Source organism: Lethenteron reissneri, chromosome 59 (assembly GCF_015708825.2).
Source record: "Lethenteron reissneri isolate LAM-NWPU_2019-01 chromosome 59, ASM1570882v1, whole genome shotgun sequence".
In the NCBI taxonomy this organism is placed as follows: Eukaryota; Metazoa; Chordata; class Hyperoartia; order Petromyzontiformes; family Petromyzontidae; genus Lethenteron; species Lethenteron reissneri.
This window is the reverse complement of record NC_083837.1, coordinates 7,662,576-7,690,075: the sequence shown is the minus strand read 5'-3', so window position 1 is coordinate 7,690,075 and position 27,500 is coordinate 7,662,576. Positions and strand designations below refer to the sequence as shown.

Below are 27,500 nucleotides of genomic sequence, written 5' to 3'. Positions count from 1 at the left end.
CATTTTTACCACAAAAGTTACGTGAAAACACACACTGTTATAAAACAATTATCATTGTCACAATTACCTTTATTTTTCAAAGGACAATGTAACCAAATATAAGCCACTCAGGCAGACGTGAACAACTCTAAAAACACAATTCTGCTTTTCATTCAGTCAGATAACATTGAACAAACTGTATAGAATACCTTAAATTTCCATGAGTTAAATATATTTGCCTCATGAACATTTTAAACAGGAGTTATAAGTAATGTTATCATTAAACTTTAAAACAAGTGAATTTTGCCCTTGTCTTTTACAAGATCTTTCAGAAAGCAATAGTTTGTGTCACATCTACAGGTACATAACATCAACAGTTATGACCAAATCGTATTCAAGAGTTTAATAAAACAAGTGCCATAAGTCCAAGTGCATTAGTGTGCTTTAGGCTTTTCACTGTTAATAGTGACAGATGTTACCGTTCAAAACACTCAATTTCAGATTGATCAAGGAACAGATAACTTGCTGACACTAATGAGAAGGGTGATATTGAGATCGAGATTTCAGTAAAGAGACCAGGTCAGGCTTGAGGGCAGTGGTTGAGATGCATAAAATGCCACGAAATTTGGAGTCACTCATCCTTGACCTAAATCGGTTCTTATTTAAGTTCATGACTGAGAATGTTTGCTCACACAAATATGTAGAGCCGAATAAACTCAGCATTTTCTTAGCGAATGACCGCATTTCTGGAAACCTGCTTTGTCCAGCTGCCGGTAAAAGTCAACAAGAGAACACTGCTGGTGTTAATTGGTTCTTTACCCTTCTATCTGGCAACAAAACTGACACCTTTTTGCAAGGAGTCATGTTTGCATAGACCGCAATACCTGCAGTCATAATACAAACAAAAGAACATAACTCTGATAATGTGCACTGTCCTTGAAGTTGATTGGTCCACACCCGAGACAGCTTTCCTTAGAGCCTAGTCTCATATGGGTTGGACCAGATGACGCCAAAAGTGCGCCTTTTGGCGTCATCTGGTTCAACCCATATGAGACTAGGCTCTAAGGAAAGCTGTCTCGGGTGTGGACCAATCAACTTCAAGGACAGTGCACATTATCAGAGTTATGTTCTTTTGTTTGTATTATGACTGCAGGTATTGCGGTCTATGCAAACATGACTCCTTGCAAAAAGGTGTCAGTTTTGTTGCCAGATAGAAGGGTAAAGAACCAATTATCATATTTTTACTGGCAAATGAGGTCCCCATAGTGTAACTGCTGGTGTTTCCCGCGGCACTCATCGTCACACTGCAGCTCAATGAGCTCCAGCTGCAGCTGTGGAGGAGCATCATCAGGGTCCACGGAGAAGGGAGAAGAGAAAAGCAACATGTCTTTTTCAATAAATGCAAAGTCCCGAAAGCGTTTGTTAAATTCCACAGAAAGAGATGCGATAGCTGTTGCATAACTCTTCATTTGCGCACCGATGTTGTCCTGTGGGAAACTGTCAATGACCTCTTTCAAAGCTGGGAAGTGCGCGGGGCAGGGCTCTGTTTGGGACAAGTGTCTTTGGAAAAGTTGCAGTTTGGCTCCAAAGGCCTTGATGTGAGCATATAGCTGGCTCACCACTGCAGCTTTCCCTTGAAGATTAACATTCAGCGCATTCAGATGCTTCGTTATGTCAACCAAAAAAGACAGATTTGCCAGCCATACAGGATCAGACAGTTCTTCCATTGGTTGTCCCTTCTCACCCAAAAAATGTCCAATTTCCTCTTTGAGAGAGAAAAATCGCTGCAGTGCGGACCCCCTACTTAGCCACCTCACATCGTTGTGATATATTACGTCACCGTATTCAGCCTGGATGTCACGCAAGAACTGCTGAAACTGTCAGTGGTATAGAGCTTTAGAGCGAAAAGAATTGATTGCCTTTGTCACTGGTTTCATAACATCGTCATATTTGAGATGTTTGGCGCAGAGAGCCTGCTGGTGAATGATACAGTGAAGTTTAATAGCGTTGCCTGCTTCTTCGCTGACTTTATTGCAGATCAGTGTGGACAATCCACTTTGCTCACCAGCCATGGCAGGCGCACCATCGGTAATGATCCCAGAAACTTTACTCCATGGTAGTATCATATCATCAACAGCTTCACAATCAGAAACGAATACATCTGTTCCTCTGGTTTTCCCTTTAAGGCTTTTGAGGTCAAGCAGCTCCTCTGTCACGTTCATGTTGTCATCAACTCCTCTTAAAAAAAATAAGTAGTTGTGCAGTGTCAGATGCATCGGTGCTTTCATCGCAGGCTGATGAGAAATAATCAAAAGCCACTCCCATGTCCCCCAGTTGTCTCTGAAAATCTGACGATATGTCCTCAACTCTCCATGCCACAGTGTTGCGTGCCAGGTAAACATTCATACATTCTTGCTTCTTCTCGGGGCAAATGTTCTCCACCATTTTCATGACACCGTCTTTGATAAATGCACCTTCAGTAAAAGGTTTGCCATGTTTAGCTATTAACATGGCCACATCGTAGCTGGCTTTGGTGATGTTTTCCTTTGACTCACAGGCTGGCGTGAAGAATCGCTGTTGCGATGCCAGAGCAGCACGGAGTTGCTTCACTTTTTCAGCGCGGTCACTCCCTATTAGCTTGTCGGATGTTGTAGCATGTTTAGTCTCGGAGTGTCTCTTTACGTTGAAATCCTTAAACAAATTAGGCAAACACAATTTTCTCGATTTCCAGTGAAGAAGTATTGTAATTCCCACCGCTCCTGAAAGCGGCGGCCCTCACTGTCAACTTTTCTCTTTTTTTTTTGCAGTCGCCATGGCAGAAATGATTCGAGAAGGGTTCGCGGCACGGATACAGAGCCAGAGAGCATTAGAATGGTGCTGCCACCGTGTGGCGGAAGGAGGAATTACATCTTTAAAGTTTTATAATTTTTTTATTCTGACAGAGCTAGCGAGCCATAAATAACACATTATAAGACTGAAGCTGCGGGCCGTATGAAATCTGACCGCGGGCCGGACTTTGGACATGCCTGCTGTATACGGTACATGACATTACCAGCATCATCATCGTCGTAACGGTTTCGTTTCTTGTCCTTCACCCGCACCTCCGATTAGCACGGTTGGCAAAGTACGGTGCGAGAGAAGTTCAACATTCATAGATACACACACGCGATAATACCACGGCACTTCAGAATCGTGAACGACCCAGTTAAACGAGTTAACGTAGGGTCAACGTTGTGGTTGGAACAATTGGGCCAACGTTGGGGAGACGTGCCGGAGGCGGCGCGTGCCTGATGAGGATTTGGGCCAGGAGTTGGCAGCAACGCGCGGAGCAGCGCCAGCAGGAACAGGCGCACGCACGCCTACCGCGTGCCCGCCCAGAGCGCTCACAACGCCCAGGGGTGCGTATCTGTGTGCGTACGTGTGTATGTGTGTGCGTGTCTATATGTGCGTGTCTGTGTGTGGTGCGTGTCTGTGTGCGTACGTGTGTGTGTCTGTGTACGTACGTGTGTGTGTGGTGCGTGTGTGTGTGTCTATGTGCGTACGTGTCTGTGTGTGTGCGTGTCTGTGTGTGTGCGTGCCTGTGTGCGTACGTGTCTGTGTGCATACGTGTCTGTGTGCGCGTCTGTGTGCGTACGTGTCTGTGTGCGTGTCTGTGTGCGTGTCTGTGTGCGTACGTGTCTGTGTGCGTCGCTGTGTGCGTACGTGTCCGTCTGTGGTGAGTGTGTGCGTGTCCGCGTGCGTGTCCGTGTGCGGCACATGTCTGTGCGCGTTCTTGCCCCACCGGAATTCCAAACTCGCTGGGAGGGACCCGAGGGCCCTCCGAGACGAGGCAATGGCCACGCGGAATGAACCGTGGCCCCAGCTCGGCAGCGGTGGCAGGCCAGACTGTCTTCCTGCTCACGGTCAGCAGCGGTGGCTGTGTTTGTAAGCGGTGTGTGTGTCTATAAGCGGTGCGTGTGTCTTTATGCATGCGTGTCTTTGAGTGGTGCGTGTCCGTGTGCTTGTCCGTGTGCGTGCGTCTGTGTGTGATGTGCAAGATTGGAAGGACGCCCTGGTGGTCCCCCTCTTTAAGAAGGGGGACCGCACAGACTGTAACAACTACAGGGGCATCTCACTCCTCAGTGTGCCGGGAAAGGTCCTGGCGAAGATTATTCAACATCGCCTTGCTAGGCACGCTGAGGAGAGGCTTGCGGAGCCCCAATGCGGTTTCAGGAAAGGGCGGTCCTGCACAGATGCCATATTTTCTGTCCGTCTGCTACAGCAGAGGTATAGGGAATTCCAACAAGACCTGCATCTCTGCTTTATTGACCTGGTCAAGTCCTATGATACCATCAGTAGGCCTCGGCTCTGGGTTGTTCTTCGTGATTTCAGAGTCCCTGACCCTCTGCTCACGCTCACTAAGGATCTTCATGATGGTGAGCGGGCCTGGGTAAAACTACGTGGCCGGGAGTCAGAGCCATTCCCTGTACACCTTGGGGTGCGACAGGGATGTCCTCTAGCTCCAACATTATTTAAAATATATTTTAACCACGTAGTTCGTGAAGCCTTCAGTAGCTGTACCGGAGGAATTTCCATCTGGTACAGATACAATGGGAGGCTGATCGATGCCCAGGTGCGGTCAAGGGATGGCTCCCTATTGGTCAACCACGTTATGTATGCCGACGACCTGGTAATTGCGGCTCACTCAGAGGAGGAGTTGGAGGTGCTGCTGCTGAAACTAGAGTGTGCCACTAAGAGGTGGGGCCTTACCATCAGCCCCACTAAAACGAGCAGCATTATGTTTTCATCGGTCGCTTAACACTGTGTGGAAGATACCTGGTCTGTCGCTCCGCACGAAGGTTCAGGTCTTATTGGCCACAGTCATTCCCTCCCTTCTCTACGCTTGCGAAACGTGGACCCCCCTAATGGAACATCTTCGCCGGTTAGAAACATTTAGGCTGGCCTGCCTACGATCAATCCTGGGTTTAACCAGGCTGGATTGTGTGAGGAGCTCACACATCCTCGAAAGATCTGGACAAAGTCCCATCGGTAAGCTCCTCCGGCAGGCAAGGCTGCATTGGCTGGGTCATGTCGCCCGCATGCCCAGCCACTGCATGCCTAAACAGCTTTTGTTCGGCCGGATCGAGAAGGCTAAACGGGCGCGGCACGGGCTAGAGAAGATATGGAGTGATGTGGTACAGGAGGACGTGGAGCTGAGTGGACTTGCCGATGACCGGTACCAGCGGTGTCAAGATCGGTCTCTGTGGAAGAGGCTCGCGAAGGACGCTACTGGGCAGTTGGAGGCAGTCGCCCTCCAACAACAATGGAGGGCGGAGGAGCGATGCTCACAAGGAGTGGAGCGCCGGGTGGCTAAGGCACAGCGAGTTGGCACAGTAGGGGGCACAGGTGGTACATCAGCCAGTCATCTCGGTCATCTCAGTCAGTCGACCCGTGGCACCTGGGTCTGCCCCGTGACCTCCTGCCAGCGGGCGTTCGACACTTCACGTGGCCTCAAGGTGCACATGGCCTGGCACAAGCGTCGTGGTGACGTCACCGCCACTTAGTGGCGAATGGCGGTTGTTGTTGTTGTGCGTGTTTGTGAGCAGTGTGTGTGTCTATAAGTGGTGCGCATGTATGTATGTGTGCGTGTCTGTGTGTGGTGCGGGACTGTGTGTGGGGGATGACTGCGTGTGGTGCGTGTCTGTGTGTGGTCCGTGTCTGCGTGCGGTGCGTGTCTGTGAGCGATGCGTGTCTGTGGGGCGTCCATAAATGACGTCACGCGATTTTGGCCGATTTTTGACCCTCCCTCCCCCCGTCGTCACACCGCGTCACAAAAAGTCAGACCCCCCTCAAATATGATGTCACAAAACTCTGCCACCACCCCAAAACCATTTTCCATTTTAAAAATAAAACATGCTTCAAATCGCTTTAAACTATTGTCATTGTAGTGCGTATTTAGTGTGGTGCTGCACTCTGATGTTGTAGGAGAAAACATTTTTCAAAAAGGCGTTGGAAAGCTGAAATTTACCATAAGATTTACTTGAAAATATTCAACGACTAAAACTGCAGATGTTCAGAATATTATATTGAAATTCTCTTATAATTATAAAATATTAAAAGTAATTATAACAATAACATTCATTCTAAAGGATGAAAAGCCCTGGTAGAATCATTAAAATCCAAATGTTTAATAACAATCATTCAAAAAATATATAAAAGGTATGCTTCTCCATTCTCCGATGGAGAAGCAAAATGCTCCTTCATGATATAAATAAAAGGTGACCTTAGTAAATTTAAATAATAAAATAGTTAATAATGAAAATTAATAAAAATGAGTGTTATAACAATTCTATTGTTTATATTTATTTAAAGTTGCGCATTTTGATGTGACGTCACATTTCTCAAACCCCTCCCCTCCTCGTCACACATCGTCACAAATGTCTGACCCCCCCCCCCCCAGGTGCGTGACGTCATTTATGGACGGCCCCTTACTGATTGGCTGCGTCGGGTGGTGGTGGGTTAACGACACATTTATATTTATGAGATAAAACCCAAAAAAACCCTTTATCAAGGATAATATTGGTGGCGAATGCCTTCTACGTGGTGTTTAACTGGCCTCCTCCTCCATTGTCGCTTTAAAGTTGCTACTCGCAGCTGCTTGTCCAGGTTTGCTCCGAGATTGATTGAATTTCGAGTCCCGCCTGCGGTTGCCTTGGCAGGGCCACACCAAATGATTTCGCGGGCCGGACGCCTCCCACCTCTGGTGCTTTAAAAGGTAAAGCCGATTCCTGCTTCACCAGAGTCGCGGTGGTGGTTGCGGCGATGTGAACAGAGCTCCGAGTGTGTGGTGGTGGTGAAGCGCCACCTGCAGACTGTTTGTAGCTTCACGAGTCGCCTGTCGACGATTCGTCTCTCGCGCGACGAGATCCACGAGAGCGACGCGATGAGAAAGCGACACCAATCGCGTCGTCTGCCTCTCTTCTCTCTGCAACGCCCCGTTACGTAAAACTCATTCGGTGCACGAATTTCAGCGGCGTTTCAGACTCAGCATATTTATTTGTCCTGCAGGAGGAATCCGATGAGCTATCAAGCTCTTTTCACAGATGTCCAGGAGGGGCACAGGGTCGGAACGTTACAACAAACATTACGAAAACATTATAGGAGTGCAAAGTGTAGGAAAGGTAAACAAATTAAAATATATACAAATACAACGACATCATTCATTGATATTTGAACAGGTAAATTCTACTGACCCATGAGATTATTTTTCAGAAGCGACATGGCCACAAATGATAGCTCTGCAAAGCAGCTCATCGTGTGGAGATGAGTCCTCTAGACCAGCGGCTCCTCACCTCTACTGCAGCCTGCACCCGCTTTGGTTCTCATTCCTAAAGAAATGTAGAATCTTAATCAACACGGAGGGTTTGTTGACACAAAGTAGTTGTAATAGTAGGGGTTTTTCCCCTTTTTTCGGGCAACAAAACTGAAACCTTTTTACAAGGAATCATGTGTGCATTAACCATATTATATTTTGGTACTGGCAAAGGAGGTCTAATGAAAGTTGTTGTAATTATGTGCCCATGCTTAATTTGTGTTTTCGATTATTTACTTTCTTACAAAAACCTGGCCATGTCTCGCACCCATGCAAAGGACCTCTCGCACCCCCAGGGGTTGCGTGATGAACCGCAGGTCAACAAGAACCACGGGGCTAAATGAGGGCGGGGGGGGGAGAGAATCTCTGCGGCGAGGCTCTGGACCACCGGCCAGGCGTGGCCCCCACGGATGCCCTTCTGCCACTGGGACCCCTGACACGGGCTGGGTGCGGAAGGCCGCCCAAGAAGGTGGTAACGCAGGCCGTGGCTTAGAGACGGTGACGACAACGACGACAAGAGAGAGAGAGATGAGGTTGGACTTCACGCGTCGCCGCTCCCCGTGGCCTCCGCATCGTTGTGGTCATCACCGGCTGCTGCTGCTGTGGTGAACACGCGCTCCAGGCGGCGTAGACGCGTGCGTATCTTCTTGTCGCCGGACTTGTGCTCGGCCAGCAGGCGCGCAACCTTAGTCTGCAGGGCACGCACCGCCCCGTCCAGCGTCTCCACCTGCACGCACGCACAGCGGGGGCGGTGTCACGTGGCTCACGGGAGGCTCCAGCTGGGTTAGATATAGGGGGGGGGGGGAGGGGGGAGATGCATGAATGAGAGAGGAGGGTTTCAGAGTGGGAGGCTCCGTCTGGTCACCGTGCGCTCCAGCTGTTGTGGCTCGGCGCGTGCTCCCTCCATCTCGGTGTCCAGGAGGCCCATCTTGGCCAGGATCTGCTTCCCCTTCTCCTCCAGCATGTTGCCCGCCGCCGGGAACTCTCGCAGCACCTCCTGCAGGTCCTCCTTGGACAGGCGGAAGAGGTCCGAGTAGCCGATGCTGCGGATGTTGGCCGTGCGCCGGTTCCCGGCCTTGCTGCCTACCGCCGCCGGCGTTGGGCAGGGAGAGAGGGCGGGGAGCGTCACGGCGACACGCTATCGCTACGTCGCTTTGGGCCGGAACAATCCAGAAAGCCGTTCCGGGAATTTTTTTACGGAAAGTAAAAAATATATCAAGGGGGACTGCACTGGACCAACTTCAGTATTTGCCACCAAGTGAACAATCAAACGTTGCTCGAACAGCGATTGATCTTGGGCCACCGCTGGCCTAACATTTCCCTAGCGCCGATGTTTATACATCACACCGCGTACTCATTTGAGGCTGAGTCGACCTGGAGGAAGCCCAGGACCGGCTCAGATTAATCGTCACCAGTGTTGCCAGTTAACCGCTGCATGACCACTCCACCCAGTCACGGTGGCGAGATTTAACTCCCCCGCCTGGTGTACAGGAGGTTATGGGTTCGATCCCAACCCTGACACCTGGATATTTTGAGTGTACGTGTCTCTCTCTCTCTCTGTGGTAGCGTAGATGTTTCTGTGGGTACTCCAGTTTTTCCATCCACATTTGGAATCAACATCACGTTTATAGTATTTGGCTGCTTTAAATGTTCACTTGATAAGGCACTTCGTGGAGCTATCATTTGTATCCAGGTCGCTTCTGAAAACAGAGTTTCATAGCTCAATGGGACCTTACCTGGTAAAATAAAAAACAGCTTAAAAGTTGAATAGGTGAGTGCGGCGAGGCGATAAGGATGTCGTGGTAAAGGCTGCTGGGCCCAGCAGGGTGACGCGGATCATTGCCGCTCCTCATGAGAACTAAACCTCTCTCGCTGTGCAATGTGCCAACAACATTTTACAATTTTTACTTTTAGTTAAGATGCATTTATTTATTTCACAATTGATATCTTTTAACTATTGCAGGGGTTTGCCTGCTCCTCGATAGCCACCGTCAGTGTCACTATGCCGACGCCAATTAAAAAAGTGGTCACCATAAAATATTTATTCTTAGATGTAATTCCCATCAGGCCTCATGGTCTACACGGAAAGTCCAAGGTGTACAGAGCAAGTCCCATGGTGTACACAGCAATACTCACAATTACTTTACCGTGCGTCTCTCGCTTAATGCCGAGTAAGAGGAGCCACTGCCCGCCAGTGTCTGTGACTCTGCCAGTGACCCACCGGGTATCTTGAGGATGCTGATCTCCCCGAAGTAGCTGCCGTCCCCCAGCACGGCATACTGCGTCACTCCGTCGTCGGCCACCACCGCCAGCTTGCCCTCCTTAATGAAGTACATCTCCCGGCCGATGTCGCCCTTGCGGCAAACGTAGTCGCCGGGGCTGTACAGCTTGGGTCGTAGCTTCAGCACGAGCTCCTCCAGCAGGCCCAGTTCGCAGTTCTTGAAGATCTCCACCTTCTGCAGCGTCTGCATGTGCACGTTGATGGCGATGGCGGCGCGCAGCGTCACGGGCAGTTCCCTGAGGACGTCCTCCTCGCCCAACGACTTGTTACTGAGATGCAGATATTCGTACCACTCCACCACCTGCACCGTCGTACACGCACGCGCGGAGCGGAGAGGACTTGTTACTGAGACGCAGGTGCCCGTACCACACCAACACCGTCACACGCAGCGGCCGGGAATTCAGAGGAGGCACGTTAGTCTCTGCCATCCATCTACTGCTGCCAAATATTGCCAGTGGTGGCTGTTAAAAGTCAAACAATGCCGTGCGGACATCGGTGAAGGTCTCTCAGACATGTTTTAGGCGTAACATCACTCGCTGCTGTTGGCCGCGTACAGAATCGGGAGCTGTCAAAGTGGCAGCACCTCCTGTGGCAGCACCATCACTCCGAGTGTCTCGTCGCATGGACTCTGTGAAGATTCCGAGTCCTCACGGCCACACCGTGCTTACTCACAGCTGAGTTTGTGCACCACTGCTAGTGTGGCAGCAACGTCATCAAATAATTTGCGTATGTTTTTATCATTGAAGGGTGTATTTGTTACTCAATGGTTACCGATGGGTAACTATTCGCACGCCTAATTGAAATTTGCTCATCGGGAAATGCGTTTTTTAAAATAAATTATCATCAGGCATCATGTGTCAAGTGCAGTCTTATTCAACTCTCATCTCGGAGGAGGAGGGAGAGCAAAGCGACACGAACTCTGTCGAAGCCCTCTCATGGTGCCAGCAACAGCAGCACCTCCGATTAGCACGGTTGGCTACGTACGGAGCGAAAAAAGTTCAACAAACATACATGCAGACATCTAGCTCCTGCTGCTGCTATTAACCGCACGATGCCGAAAATAAAGTCAACTCTCATCCACTCTCTCTCTATCCTCTTTATTTATGTGCTGCCCAAATTTTTTCCAGTTTGAAGGCCACGGAGATTTTGACGAACGCGGCATCGAGAGCTTCGGTCACCGCATCATCGCCTGGCGGTTTCAAATGCGCTTCTGTGGCCGTCTGGAACGCTCTTCCTTCCGATATTAGGAAGCCACTGGGAGCTACGTACATTCATATCATCTAGATTGACAAATTAATTTGTTTAAAACTGCTTCACGTGTTTAGTTTGTAGTCCTTCCCCCCGCAACTCTAATTAGCGCGGTTGGCTACGTGCGGTGCGAAGAAAGTTAAAAAACAACAACAACCACCATTCAGCACTAAGTGGCGGTGACGTCATCGTGGCACTTGTGCCAAGCGAAATGCATTGTTGGTCCGGAAAAGCAAGCCCCGACCTCTTCCGTGGTGCTGGACGGTAACGCTGTGGTGAGCAATGCCATTGGGGGGAATAGCCAATTTCAATTGGCTATTCCCCTCATGGTGTTTGTGGCCACCACAGCGGCCAATGGGGGCTCTGGACGGGTGCAAGGGGCTGGTGACCCCTCCACCTTCAATTTAATTACCACAAAACTACGTGGAAATAATCTAACCAAGCTTGAAGGAAGTTCAACGGACACATGCGCACGCCCGTGCACTGCCCGCCGGCCCCCACCTTGCGGTCCATGTCCTTCCCGATGGCACGAAAGCGCACAAAGTCCTTGACCTCGTTGAACTCGGCCAGGAACTTGTCGCCGGCCTCGTTTACGCTGGCGCAGATGCTCGCCACGTTGCCCAGGATGGTGGCGAACACGAAGATGGTGATGAGGAAGTCGACGACCACGAAGAGGAACTCGGCCTCGCGCTCCGCCTTGGGGATGTTGCCGATGGTGAGCAGGATCAGCGTGGAGAAGTAGATGCAGAACATGTACTGGCGGCCTGTGCCGCCGAAGCCCGGCGTCTCATGGGCCGGGTACACCCAGCCGTCCTGCCCAAAGCCGATGTAGGCGGACAGCAGGTAGTAGAAGCAGGCGTTCCAGTGCACCATCAGGTAGATGTACACCACCAGCTTGATGATGCGGAATGTCTTGGGGTAGTTGGTGTGTGTCTCCACCTGGGGCCGGTCAGTTGGGTTGGTGGTGGTGATGGGGGGTGAACACGAATCAAAGGTGCAGCCCTGCAATTGCCTGCTCACGTCACCGATGGTAGAAGCGCCTAAACCAGGGGTGGGGAACCTTTTTTCTGCCAAGGGCCATTTGGATATTTATAACATCATTCGCGGGCCATACAAAATTATCAACTTTAAAATGAGTGTGTTATATTTGGTCAAACATTTAATTAACTCACCCCTAATGTGATGGCTGGAACTGCTTCTCTTTGGTGAGGCATGTGATGTTAGCTGGTATTGATGATGTTGCTATTCGCAGCTGCTTTTCCAGGTTTGCTCCAAGATTTATTGAATTTCGAGTCCCGCCTGCGGTTGCCTTGGCAGGGCCACACTAAATGATTTTGCGGGCCTTTTGTGGCCCGCGGGCCGGACCTTCCCCACCCCTGGCCTAAGCCATAGGGGGCTCTAATACGCCCCCTTTCCTGAGCAAATGTGTTGTAAATATCACCAGATCTGCATCCCGTTTCCATGTGTAAATAAGCATGGTTATATGTAACCAGTCCCTTGACTTTTCACACCAACGTCAGGCAGGCAAAGCCTGGACCGGTTTCAGCTTCCCAGGTGTGGTCAAGTGCCGCCCGACGATGTTTGTCTGGAAGCACAAATGTGCGCATGGGACTCGTAAACCCGCCGTGTACGCTGGAAGACTCGAGTTCGGCTTCACCTCACTTTCACCCACAATGCAACACCGCGGTACGCGTCCTGGGGGTGGTGAGAGGGAGTGGTGGTACGGGGTCTGTTTTGTTCTGTAATTATAGGAACTGACGAGATGACTGGGTGGCTCAGAGGTCAAAGCGTTGAGCCGGCACCTTTGAGAATGCTGGATTCTAATTCAGGTTTCAGCCACCCATGATTAAACCGGGCTCTCAAGTGTCACTAATGACTGCCACCCAGCTACCACCTCCACATGAACCCAGCCATCACCTCCACATTAACCCAGCCACCAACTCCACATTAACCCAGCCCACACCTTCACATTAACCCAGCCACCACCTCCCCATTAACCCAGCCACCACCTCCACATTAACCAAACCACCACCTCCACATTAATCCAGCCACCACCACCACATGAACCCAGCCACCAACTCCACATTAACCCAGCCACCAACTCCACATTAACCCAGCCACCACCTCCCCATTAACCCAGCCACCACCTCCACATTAACCAAGCCACCATTTCCACATGAACCTACCCACCACCTCCACGTGAACCCAACCACAGGTGCTCCCTGTGAACGTGGGGCAGCTCGTGCCGGACCTGATCAAAGCAGTCGAAGATGCGAGGGAAGCGCAGCAGGCGGTTGAGACGCACCACGGGGTAGTGCACGCCCGTGTACGCGTACAGGAGGTCGGTGGGGATGAGCGCCAGCGCGTCGAGGCGGAAGCGTGACGAGCGGACGTAGTGCTGGCGCATGCGGTCCACGTCCGTCACCAGCAGCCCGCACTCCATGAAGCCTGTGGCACACGGGGGCCCGCGCGCTGATTTTCTGTTGTATGTACGTACGGTGTATGTACGATGTATGGATGTTTAATTTCTTTCGCACCGTATGTAGCCAACCGTGCTAATCGGAGGTGCTGGGTTGCGATGGGTTTGGACCCACGAACACTCTCCTATTATAGAGAACACTCTCCTGTTAACGTCAAGAGCGTTCATGCGTTACCGCTGTCCGTCCGTCTTGACCCCAGGATCTCATTGGTGCTGGCTCTGACCTCTGACCCCTGAGTCAGCTGTCCATCTTTCCGTCTGTGAGCCACGTCTTTTCTCAAAGACGTCGGTGATCACGGATCGTGGTCTTGCTTCACTTCAACTCCGTGCGTGATGTTCACAGACAAACTCTGCATTGGTTATTCCTCGCAGTAGAATCCAATCATCCGAATTGTTCACGTAACTTAATTTTCTGTCTTCCCCGCCTTCTTGGGCCTTGTTGTGTTCCCAGTCAAAACGCATTCACATTCAGTCTCTTGCTTTCTCATGGCACGTCCAAAAAATTTAACTTCGCCTTTCTTCAAACTATTCTCATTAATGTTCTTGCTGTGTACCCTGATGCTATCCATAACATATTTATGTCACTCCCCTTGTGTCTGTCTCGACCTGACATTTCTAGCGGTATTTTTCTTAAAAAGAATATTACACGTCTGTCACTTCTCGTTTCGCTGGAAGCCAAATTTATCATCGATGCTGCGCCAACACGGGGCTACGATGCCGCGCGGTGGCTGCCCTGCAGCGGAGTCGTCGCACTGCGGTTGTAGATCGCACTCCACGCTCTGGTGCCCGGCGCACGTTGGAGAGATGTCGACCGTTGCATGAACAGACGTGAAGAAGCAAACACATCCTCAGGTAAATTACGTGTACACACACTGATCCATGGGAGCTTACAACATTCAAATGCCATTTAATTTTAGCAAAAACGGTTCGGTTGTATTCCGTGCAAATGAGTGTGTTCGTCTGTGCCTTCCATGTTTTGCTCGTTCAATGCAACTGTCTGTTCCGTTCGTTCCATCCGGTTCCATTTGTTTTATGTTTCGTCTTTCCCTGTCTGCCCGCCTGATTCTCACTCTCACGATAGCCTCACCGCTCGTGTGGGGGGCGTGAAGCATTTAGGACGCATGCAAATTACACGCGGATTGTGGAGGAACAATTCTGTACAAACGAGACAGAACAAACGAGGAACAACGCAAACGGGACGGTCAAAATCACGAGACGTGAAGACCGGAACACTTGCTTCACATCGCGACTCCTCAGACCTCCTCCCCGGGTTACGCGCACCTGTCCTGCTCAGGAACACCATGTCCACCAGGTTGACAGCGTCCGACACATAGTCCAGGGTGAGCCACACCGGCAGAAACTGCACCTGCACGTCCATGAAGCTCACTCTGCACACACACACACACCACACACACCACGCACACACGACGCTCGCATCACGCACGCACCGCGCACACACACACACCACACACACCACGCACACGCACACACACACCACGCACACACACACATACCACACACACCATGCACACACACACACCACACACACACACCATGCACACACACACACCACGCACACATACACACCACACACACCATGCACACACGACGCTCGCATCACGCACGCACCGCGCACACACACACCACACACACACACACAGACCACGCACACAGACACGCATGCAAACGCACACACGTGGGACGTGGGTCGCACGGTCACTGGCGGTGCCGTCGCTCTAGCGCGCTGAACCTTGACGGCGAACTGCTAGAGCTTTGGGGGGCCCCCATGGACCCCCACGCCAAACATTTTGCTGCTCGAGTAGCGGAGGGAGCAGACGACATAGAGCGGCGCTGGCTCACTACGCTCCAGCAACGAAAAACGCCTCGCACCTCGCGTCCACAATTCCATTGCCCTGCTGCGCTCTATTACCGACAAGTCTCGATTATTGCAAATTGATACTCTACAAGACGTCTGGCAAAAAACATTAGCAAGCTGCAGCAGCGTGTACACAACTCTCTGTCGCGTGTCGTGACGGGCACTGCTTAATCCGACCGTGATTGTCCGGTGCTCGCTGAGCTGCATTGGCTTCTGGTTGTCGAATGAACACATTGCAAGGTCGCGCTCACTATACACTGAGCCATACCTGTTAAACCACACGGTTTGCCCCGTATTCTCATACAGGGAAATTTAGTTTTTAGGTCCATACGGCGTACAGCCGTTTCAATACGGGCAATAAGTTGTGTCTATTTGTTTGTGTTTCTCCCTTCTGGCGGGACTTTGTAGGATGAACGTTGAGATTTATAAGGGCACGGGGTGACCAATAAGGTCTGAATTGATCTGTAATATGGTTGACAGATTTGCAAAGTGCTTGCCACAAATGCACCACAATACCTCGCTCAGGAAGGTCCTGCCAAGGTTTTGAGGAAGCGGGTGGAGCGGAGACTTCTGCTGCATAATCCCAATTGAGCAATTCGCGGTGTGTAATATTTTTGTAATTTGGCAAAATGTGGACCATGACGCCAGCACGCGGACGGCGTCACGGCATGTTCAGAGTGCACCGTGAAGCATAGTATTGTGTACTAGCGGGAAGTACCCGGCATTGCCCGGGGGGGAAATATATTTCAAAACTTTTCTTAAAAACATAGCATATACAGATACAAATACTAAGCTAGTGTGAAAGCCCGGCGTGCCGTTTGTCTGTCCATTTGTCCGTCAACAAAATTCTAAGAGGCTTGCAAAAGTTCAAAAAGTTATAGAAAGTGGGGGGTAAATAGTTGATCTTAAAGGTTTACGAAAATTGTCGCCCACCCCCCTCAAAAATTTGTTTTACCCCCACGTAGGCATATATACCTATACACCCTACATACAATAGAGTGAGTAGTATCTAGTGACTCTATAGTAGTGTAGTGAGTCCAACTGAGTCGCAGACGTTGTCTTGGGAGCAAAACTATTTATTCAATAAATCAACATAACATAACACAACCTACACTTGGCTGTTGAATGCTCATCTAGCCACGCTACGGCAGAACTAGACACGGTTCGCTATCCCGGCCCGGACCACAAGCTGGGTCCCAGACCGCGTAGCTAAAGGCTCCTTTTACCCGACGTGGATTTTCATCAACAGCAACACGAAGAACCCGGAGTCCTTCACGGGGCCCTCGTTATATCGGCCTGGGCTGGGGCTGCTCCGCCTCTCACCCCGCCCATCTTCTAGATCTCTCGAGCTCTTTCCAAAAGGCTCCCCGAGAGCTCTTTTAGACCACATGACCACCCAGCGGCCCCCGTCCACCGGTGGTCCCCCTCCAATATCATCCAGTCGCGTGTCAGCAGGTCAATCAGCGTATCATGCCCCAACGTAACCCTGGCTGGCTGACGCTCCCTCTCGCTCCCTCACCGGGAGCCCGCACCGCACACTGTACGTGGTGCCTCCGCGCTGACCAGCGCTCACCCAAGCCCCACTAGGGCTGGTACTACGCCCAGTAAGTGGGCTACACATAATGCCAACACATTATCCGCCGTGGCTTCATAAACCCGGCACCACACAGTGACAATCACAGTCACTACAGTAGTATCTGACTCTACAGTAGTATCTACTGACTCTATAGTAGTATCTATTGACTCTATAATAGTATCTACTGAATCTATAATAATATATATTGACTCTATAGTAGTATCTACTGAATCTATAATAGTACCTGCTGACTCTGTAGTTGTATCGACTGACTGTACAGTAGTATCTACTCTGCTCTGTAGTATCTACTGACTGTAGTAGTAACTATTGACCGTAGTAGTACCTACTGACTCTACAGTAGTATCTACCGACTCTATAGTAGTGTAATAAACCCCGTTGAGACAACGTCGGGAATTCAGAAATCTTTATTAAGTTTCGTCCACAGCTCTCACTACATCGGTTCCTCTACTTCTACTGCTCCTTCACGCTGTTGGCAGACAGCATGAGAGGAGAGAGAGAGGAGAGAGACTGCCGCGGCCCGCCACGTGGCAGGCTCCGGACCACGGCACCAGCGTGGCTTCCCTCTTCGTTCCTCCGCACACTGACCACGTGCTGTCCTTCTCCGCCCCTTTTAATCCCTGGCCCACGTGATGCCCCGCAGCCAATCCTCAGCCACACCCCTGGAACTTTCCAGAAGCCACTGTACAGCTCCAGGGCCACGCCCCTAGCTCAACTCCCCATTGGTTGCGGGCTGAAGCCAGCAGAGCCAATCATCATCCTCCAGGTGTAACCTTCCCATTACATCAGGGCCACGCCCCTGGCTCGACTCCCCATTGGTTGTGGGCTGAGGCCGGGAGAGCCCATCATTATCATCCAAGTGTAACCTCACATTACAGTAGTAACGACTAACTCTATAGTAGTAACTACTAACTCTATAGCAGAATCTACTGACTCTATAGTAGTAACTATTGACTATGCAGTAGTATCTAATGACTATAGTAGTACCTACTGAAATTATAGTAGTATCTGCTGACTCTATAGTCGTATCTACTCACCGTAGTAGTATCTACTGACTGTATAGTAGTATCTACTGATTGTAGCAGTATGTATTTCCTGACGTAAGTGGTATCTACTGACTGTAGTCGTATCTGACTCTATAGTAGTATCTGCCGACTATAGTAGTATCAACCAACTTTAAAGTAGTAAATATTGACTCTACAGTAGTATCTAATGACTGTAGTAGTATCCACTGACTATAGTAACTACTAACTCGATAGTAGTATCTGCTGACTCTGTAGCAGTATATGCTAACTATAGTAGTATCTACTGACTGTAGTCGTATCTACTGACTCTACAGTAGTATCTACTGAATCTATAGTCGTATTCACTGACTATAGTAACTACTAACACTACAGTAGTATCTACTGACTCTATAGTAGTATCTACTGACCGTAGTAGTATCTACTGACTATAGTAGTAGCTCCTGAATGTATAGGTATCTACTGACTGCAGTAGTATCTACTGACTCAATAGTTGTATCTGCTGACTCTATAGTAGTATCAACTGACTCTATAGTAGTAAATACTGACTCTACAGTAGTATCTAATGACTGTAGTAGTATATACTGAATCTATAGTCGTATCTATTGACTCTAAAGTAGTATCAACTGATTATAGTAGTAACTATTAACTTTATAGTAGTATCTGCTGACTATAGCAGTATCTGCTGACTCTATAGCAGTACCTACCGACTCTACAGCAGAATATACTGACTATATTAGTATCTTATATTCTTGATTCTTTCGGTAAAGTCACATAGAAGGGAAATAATAAAATAATAAAAAATATACAACAATAAAATTCTCACGACGTTTCGACTGCAACACAACCAATCATCATCAGGTGTGGAATCCACAGCAAGAAAATTTCACACCTGCTGATGATTGCTTGTGTTGCAGTCGAAACGTCGTGAAAATTTTATTGTTTTATATTTATATTATTTTATTATTTCCCTTCTACGTGGCTTTACCAAAAGAACCAAGAATATGAATCCCTGCAGTCACGAAAGCTTTAAATCAAAATTTATATTAGTGTCTACTGACTCTATCGTAGTATCCACTCACTATAGTAGTAACTAACTCTATATTAGTATCTGCTGACTCTATAGCTGTATCTGCAGATTAAATAGTAGTATCTGCAGACTGTAGTAGTATCTACTGACTGTAGTAGTATCTACTAACTCTATAGTAGTATCTACCTACTCTATAGTCATATATACCAACTCTACAATAGTATATATCGACTCTATAGTGCTAACTACTAACTTAACAGAGTTCCGTGTTGAGGCCTAGTCCTGTGCAGAGCCCCCGGCCTCGACTAGATTGCCCAGCCGGCCGAGGTGGCACCTTGGCAGGCTGGGGCTGGGCTGCTACACCCCCCTCCACCGCCCACTCTACAGTAGCAGTAACGACAAACTCTACAGTAGTATCTACCTATTCTACAGTAGTATCTACCTACTCTATAGTCATATATACCGACTCTATAATAGTATCTATCGTCTCTTTAGCAGTTAACTACTAACTTAACAGAGTGCCGTGGTAAGGCCTAGTCCCATGCAGAACCCCCGGCCTCGCCTAGCTTGCCCAGCTGGCCGAGGTGGCACCTTGGCCGGCTGGGGCTGTGCTGCTACCCCCCCCCCCACCATCCCCACGCCCACACTACAGTAATATTATTTACGGACTATAGTAGTAGTATCTACCGACTCTATCGTAGCAACTGCGTACATTTGGGGGGGGGGGGGGAGAAGACGACATCACACTTTGAAGAATTTACCTCAGCGTTGTGTTTTTTTGTTGCATTTTGAATACGAATGATAATTCCCACCCCCGTCCCCACCGATAGCGTGTGCATTGCTCGGGGCAACGACAGGTCAGCATTTGCTGAGCATTCGCAGATGCGTGCTTTGGCGCCGCCCTCAGCGTAGTAATATAACATTAAAAAAATATTAATTTATCTAATTCACATTTGATGGATGGGAAAAACAAATATCAATGTTTCGTCCGGGGGTAGGCCTCGGCAAGGTAAGGTAAATTACCTTTTTTACCGGGTTAAAGGGTAAAGGTTTCGACATGCCAAGGTGTAAGGTAAAGGGTAGGGTAAAGGTAGCTCAGAAGAATTACCCGGTAGGGTAAAGGTAGCGCGAATAATGACCCGGTAAATACGGTACCTTTTATTTCGATTTAAAGCTTTCGTGACTGCAGGGATTCATCTTCTTGGTTCTTTCGATGAAGTCACGAAGAAGGGAGATAATAAAATAATAAAAATAAAACATAATAAAATAATACAATTCTTACGACGTTTCGGCCACAACGCAAGCAGCCGTCCTCAGGTGAAGAACAGGTCTGTTGGAAAGACAGCGTCTGAATGAACACCACCAAGCTTGGCAGCGTATATTTAAGGTGGTTTAGGGGAGGAAGAGCGCCTTGACAAAGGAATTTGCATATCAACAGATGAATTTAGCATATTTATGGAAAATGCAGATATGGGATTAGTCACTACTTGTGGAATGCGTAGGAGGGGAGAGGGTCTCAAAGTCATATTATGCCCGTGCATTATGTAGGATTAGCAGCAACAAAGGGAGGAGGTAGGGTTAGCAGTAATAAAGGGAAGGAATTTTAATAGTAAGGAGCTGTAGCAGCTAAACCACCACGTAAAAAACGAAAATATAAACTACATCAATATCATCAATATACTAAAAATACTCTCCAATAAGCTGAGCTACTAACAGTAAGTCATACATTACAATTCTACGTCGCAAAAAATATAATATGCCTCCAGCTAAACTTTTTCCTTACATCACACGGATCTACCCCGTACTATATACTGCCATAGACAAATCCAACATTAAATTATATACTGCATTACTATACACCACCCTATACATTAGACTATACATTGTAATATTACACTATGTATTATTCTACCCACCCTACTGTATATCACACTGCTGTATATTCACTATACAATTACGATACTATATATACATTATATTAAACATTACACTTTTATACTATTTATTATTATACAATCTGCTATACACTATACCATTGACCGTCGCGTGAAATGTACTAAGAGGAAGCAACGAAATATGTCAATGGGAGAGTGGTGAGGACGGCTGCTTGTGCTGTGGCCAAAACGTCGTGAGAATTGTATTATTTTATTATGTTTTATTTTTATTATTTTATTATCTCCCTTCTACGTGACTTTACCGAAAGAACCAAGAAGATTATACGGTACCTTGTTTACCGCTAAAGGCTTCGTGGCGCAGTCCGTGGCCTCCATTTTTAATTGTGATAATTGATGTCGGACCAGATGGAGACGGTCCACGTTCTTGAGGTAGAGGTACTAGAGGACGAGGTCGAGGATGCCAGCAACGGCATTTTTGGGGTTGCTGCGAACAGCAATCGAAAGAGGCAGCGGCATGCGTTCCCGTGGGAGCACACGCACGATTGGATGGAGGGTGATCCCCATGTACAGCAAGGGAAACGGCAGTGCGTGCACTGTCGCAAGTGGTTTTCCACCCACACGAACGCGTCGGGGTGGAAAGCCCACCTCAAGAACACAATGCGCTCGCCCCAGGCAGCGAGGTCGGGATGTCGGCGTCGGCTGCCTGAAGGTTCCGTCTAACTGGGCCATAGCGGCGCAGGATCTTATTGCCTGTCGTTCGTCCGAGGACGATGGCAATGATGAATATATCAGGTTGTTGATGAGATCGCCATCGACCAAGACGACTGGGACGAGGAGGTTATGGAGGACGGTGTCGTCGACAGCCTCAACGCCCGATTCCAGAGTATTCTATATGAATAAAGCGCTCTACCTAGCATTTATCAATATAAACCTTTTTCATGTGTTGTACCCCAGTAATTTCCCTGTAATCGGGTAATTTGTATGGGATAAGGGTATAAGGTAGGCTTGTTGCTTTTGACATTTTACCTTACCTGCTAAAGGGTAAAAGGTAGGGTAGAGCGATTGTATTGTGGTAAGGTAAAAGGTAGGGTAAAGGTAGTCTTGTTTTTTTTACCGTTTAACTTTTACCTTACCTTGCCGAGGGCTATCCAGGGGCATATTGCATTGTATGTGTGTAGTTTGTTGAAACGTAAACCCAGCAGTTTGTCAGTTTAAAGCGTCACAAGGTGTGTCCACACACACACAGACAACATTTTTTTTTAGGTAAAATGGTGAATACCGTGGTGCACGTGCGGTGTTCAATGGGGCGACCGCAGGATTCGAGCCACGAAGCTCTGCGGTGAATTCCGAATAGACAACGGCGAACAGTGAACGGTAAACGGCGAATGGTAACGGTGAATGATGGAGAACGGGAACGGCAAACGGCAAACTCGCAATTGCTGGCGCGCCGCGTCGAGCACAAGCTGCCGGGGAGGGCGGGGAGCTGCCTCACCAGCGCGGGGGCGCGAACTGGGTCGGTGCGGTTCTCCAGCGACAGCCACCCTCGCTCTGGAATTGATCCCGCCATTTGCACCTTGATAAGGTCGTGCTCGTTACACACAAAGTGCTTGCCACCACTGAACCACAATACCTCGCTGATGCCGTCAAGGAGCATAAACCATCTTCACGTGAACTCTGGTCATCCTCGCAGCAGCGGCGTTTGTCTAACCATCGAACAAACACGGCCACGGCACCGCGTGGCGTTTTTAGATGCGCTTCTGCGGCCGTATGCAACGCTCTTTCTTGAAACCACTGGAGCTAAGCACTTTGAAATTTAGATTTACAAACTTATTTCATTAGAACTGTTTTTGTGTGTTTAGTTTGTTGTCCTTCCCCCGCACCTAATATTAGCACGGTTGGCTACGTACGGTGTGAAAGAAGTTCAATATACTGTACATAGCCAAGAGGGACCCCCTTCTCCCCCCCCAGCGGCAGCTGTCCCTGTGCGTCGCAAGGTGCGCGGCGCACGCAGCACCGGACTGCAAACAGCCATCTGCCTGCTGGGGATGAGAGATGGCGGATAGACCAGGGCCGACGACGACGACGCTGACGATGATGACAATAATGATGATGATGATGACAACAATGATGTTGATGATGACGGCGAAGATGATGACGGCGACGATGATGACAACAATGATGATGATGACAACAATGATGATGATGATGACAACAATGATGTTGATGATGACAACAATGATGTTGATGATGACAGCGATGATGTTGATGACAACAATGATGTTGACGGTGACGGCGATGATGACAACAATGATGATGACGGCGATGAAGATGACGGCGATAAAGATGACGGCGATGAATTGGATGACGGCGATGAGCGTTACCTGCAGATGATGGTAAACCAGTTGAAGAGCGTGAAGGCGCAGGAGACGACCTGCCAGCGGTTGTAGAGGTCGCCCGTGGGGTCGAGGGCGAAGGGTCTCCGGCCTGCCGCCTTGCTGCTGCACACGCGACGCTCGGTCATCGTCGTGATGAGCATTATTATAATTATCGTTATTGTTATCGTCGTCATAGTTATCGTCGTTATTATCGTCGTTATGATCGTTAGTATCGTTCTCATCGTTGTTATCGTTCTTATCGTTGTTATTATTATCTTAGTTATAGTTATTATCGTTATGATTATTATCGTTATTGTAATTGTCGCTATCGTTGCTATCGTTATCGTTGCTATCGTCGTTATCGTTGTTATCGTTCTTATTTTTATCGTTATTATCGCTATCATTGCTATCATTCAAGATTTGAAGCTTTCGTGACTGCAGGAATCCATATTCTTTGGTTCTTTCGGTAAAGTCACGTAGGTAGAAATAAAATAAAAAATAAATCACGACGTTTCGATTGAAACACAAGCAATCATCATCAGGTGGGAAAACCACAACAAGCATTTTTTTTTGTTGCAATCGAAACGTGTGTTTTATTTTTTATTTTATTTTATACCTACGTGAATTTACCGAAGAAACCAGAGAGTATTGCTATCATTAACGTCGTTTTCGTTGTTATCGTTATTGTCGTTATCGTTGTTACCGTTATTACCGTTATTATCGTTATCGTACAGTTTCTTTTAATCAATAATGAAGAACACCTGGGGGTGAATGTCGGGTTCAGGGACTCGGGGAGAATGGGGAGATGCAACACCAAGACACAACGTTGATGTGCGCAACACTGGCAGCAGACACGGTACAGGTGCAGATAGATGAATGCCTGGGTGGGTTGGTGGGTGGGTAGGCGAATAGCCAGATGGATGGATTGATTAGTGGGTGGATGGGTGTGTGGGTGGATAGCCAGATGGATGGATTGATTAGTGGGTGGTTGAGTGGATATATGGATGAATAGTCAGATGGATGTATTGATTAGTGGGTGGTTGAGTGGATATATGGATGAATAGCCAGATGGATGTATTGATTAGTAGGTGGGTGGATCGATGCATATCTTGATGTATGGATTGATTCGTGGTGGATGGGTGTGTGGATGGATAGATTGATATGTGGTTGGATGGGTGTGTGGGTGGATAGATGAATGGCTGTGTTGATGGATCAGTGGATGGGTGGGTAGATAGTTCATGGGACCTCCTTTGCCAGTACCAAAATATGAGAATAGGTTTTCCCCTTTTTTCTGGCAACAAAATAGGTGTTAAGATGTTAAAACACCAAACTGAAACCTTTTACAAGGAATCATGTCTGCATTAATCACACAACTTCTGGTCAGAATGCAAACAAAAAACATACTCTGATAATATATGCATTGTCGATGAAACTGATTAGCCTAGTCTCTTAGATAGATGTTTCGCTAGATGGATTAATTAGTGGGTGGATCGATGGGTGCATAAATTAATCGACGTAGGCAGTCCTTCGTGATTATGATGACGACCACCATTACATGCAGATGATAGAATGGGTGGTTGGATCGGTGCCTAGGTATATATATATATATATTGATTGATAAATGGATGGGTGTATGGATTGATGGAAAGACAGACACATAAATGTCTAGATGGACGGATGGATTAGTGGTTGGATCGATGGATAGATGGATGAGTGGGTAGACGGATGCATTAAATTGGTGGACAGCCACCTCAATGGCGAAGCAGATGGATCGGTGAGTGGGTAGATTCATAAACACCTCGACGGGCGAATGACTGGATGGGTGGATGGGTGGATGACTAAATGGGTGGATGACTAAATGGGTGGGTGAACACAAAGGGATAAAGACCTCTTTACCCGCCAGTTAGCAGTCGTTTCAGGTAAGAGACTCACCTCGCCTCGTCCATGGCAGCAGCAGCAGCAGCTCAGGCGCCGGTACCTCCAGCCCGTGCTACCAGCTCGGCAGAGGTCTCAGCCCAGGTGAGAGCAGCGGGGAGAGAGGGGGGGGGGGCGCACCGCAGCTCCCAAGGGATCTGGGGCTGCGTTGGGGTTTTTCTGAGTTGATGTAACCATGGTGTCCTCTTTGTACTGTACGTGTAAATGCAGGACGATGAAACATTTATCCGCGCCCCAAGACAATCTCTTATTCGGCAAAGACGCAGCCCTGCAATGGTTTCCTCAAGCCACTGCAGGTGGTGGAATGCAGCTCAAGGAGAGCCGCTCTCCGGGGGTTACTTCTTTGTTTAGCCTCCTCTTCAACGTTGGCCAGGCGTCATGGAGGGAGCACGAGCTACCCACGCTTTACCCCACCGCACACTCACGCTGCTGCTGCTGCTGGGCGGCGCCAGGGACGACACGAGGGGGAGGGAGCATTTGAGAAACTCGCCCCCATGGTTTCGCTGACAACGCCGGGAGATGGAATCGAACCGACGACCTCCGGATTTCAGAATCGGTATCTTTATTATTTGTACTGGAACAATCCGAGGAGCTATAAAGAGATTTGTTGCCACAGATGTCCAGCGGGGAGTCCGGGGTCAGAACATTACAACAATACAAAACAACACGACGGTGCCACGGATAGGGAAGGTAAACAAATCACTTAAAACATATACAAATACATTTTGACTTAAAACGTTCGTGACTGCAGGAAATAATATTCTTTGGTTCTTTCGGTAAAGTCACGTAGATAAAAAAAATAAAAGTAACTAAAATAAAAATAAATTATGCGAGCGCTTGTGTTGTGATCGATACGTCGTAGCTTTTATTTTTATTTTATTTATTTTTATTTTTTCTATCTACGTGACTTTACCGAAAAAAACAAAAAATATTAAAATACAATTAAACTATTTTTATTTGAACAGGTAAAGTCTACTGACCTATGAGATTATTTTTCAGAAGCGACCTGGCCACAAATGATAGCTCTGCAATGCAGCTCATCGTGTGGAGATGAATAGTCCCAGAGGTGGGACAAAGTCATTGTTATGCAAGTCCAAGTCGAGTCTGAAGTCATCAAATTCATGACTCGAGCCTGCACTCTTTATAAACATGCATAATGTTAATAAATACATAGGGTTTGATGAAAGAGAGTAGTTGTACTTACTTTATAGAAATAAAATGAAACTAATTTTATCTTTCGATTTAAAGCTTTCGTGACTGCAGGGATTCATCTTCCTGGTTCGTTCGGTAAAGTCACGTAGCAGGGAAGTAATAAAATAATAAAAATAAAACATAATAAAATGCTATTTATTATAATAAAAATGAAACATAATAAAATACAATTTATTATGTTGTATTTTTATTATTTTATTATTTTCCTTCTACGTGACTTTACCGAAAGAACCAAGAAGATAATTTTATCTTACCAGGTAAAGCCCACTGAGTAAGAAGTTTCTTTTTCAGAAGCGACCTGGCCACAATTATATCTCAACGAATTGGCTTATCATCGCACGGGATTTTATAGCAGCCAATAATCTAAACGGATGTTTAATTTCTACGTTCTTGCGTATCTGGTGCTCTGTGTGAAAGCTACGTATAAAAGAATTCGATAAATGAACAAATGTGGAGATAAAAACCGGAGGATCCAGATGGAGAAAAAAATTCACGCGACTACGGGGAGAGAAAACACGCAAACTCCAAATATACAGCAGCAGGCGTCAGGGTTGGGATCGAGCCCACGACCTCCTGCACACCAGGCGAGGGAGTTGACATCTCCACAGTGCTGTAATCCAGCGCTGTGGAGGTGGCAGCGAGGGTTTGTGGATCACGCGCACTGTGAAACTCGCTTGCAGCCCGTGGGCATCCAGGAGGATCCGTACCCTGGCTTTCTAGGAGAACGCGGTACAGCAAAAATGTGGACTCCACCTGTCCCTTCTGTATGGGATCGAGTGTTGCCCCCTCGCATGTGTGAGTTTGCTCCGGGTGCTCCGGTTTCATCCAGCATGTATAAACACTCACTAATTGGCCGATAACTTATTGATATACAGAGGACCGCAGAGCTTGGGCAATTGTAGGAAGCACCGGCTGTTGATGCTGCCTTTCCACTCATCTACGGCTCCTCCTCCTGGCGCCTCTGAGTCGTCATCTCACGCACTCCCTCTGCAAGAGCGAGGAGCGGATACCGTGCGCGCGGTTACAAATTGAAATAACGTGACATTTTTTAGTTTTCATCATCACGATCGCCCTCTTGAAGTTTTGAGAGTGTCGTCTCCTCGCACTCGTGGGGCTTTCTCCAGCTACTCCAGGCTTCTTCCCACATTGAAAACACGAATGGGATTGGCCAAACATCTCAATATAGGAACCTTCCTGAAAAAACAACAATATATGCATGAGAC

The 27,500-nt window shown here is 48.1% G+C and overlaps 1 protein-coding gene across 4 annotated transcripts; it reads right to left on the bottom strand.

The window, feature by feature from the left end:
* Nucleotides 1–6,450: 6,450 nt before the first annotated feature.
* On the bottom strand, nt 6,451–25,177 carry LOC133357742 (cyclic nucleotide-gated cation channel alpha-4-like). Of its 4 annotated transcripts, none has more exons than XM_061575836.1 (8): nt 25,063–25,177; nt 23,137–23,253; nt 14,620–14,726; nt 13,111–13,307; nt 11,361–11,798; nt 9,552–9,912; nt 8,196–8,409; nt 6,451–8,057 (listed from the first exon to the last, which is right to left on the bottom strand). In XM_061575836.1, the coding sequence occupies exons 1-8, from the start codon at nt 25,074–25,076 to the stop codon at nt 7,820–7,822; spliced, it is 1,686 nt and encodes a 561-aa protein (XP_061431820.1). In that variant the 5' UTR covers nt 25,077–25,177; the 3' UTR covers nt 6,451–7,819. The 4 variants fall into 4 exon arrangements, with proteins under 4 accessions (XP_061431820.1, XP_061431821.1, XP_061431818.1 ...); XM_061575837.1 differs by lacking the exon at nt 25,063–25,177 and adding an exon at nt 23,843–23,861; XM_061575834.1 differs by lacking the exon at nt 25,063–25,177 and having other exon boundaries at nt 23,137–23,770.
* Between the last annotated feature and the right edge of the window lie 2,323 nt (nt 25,178–27,500).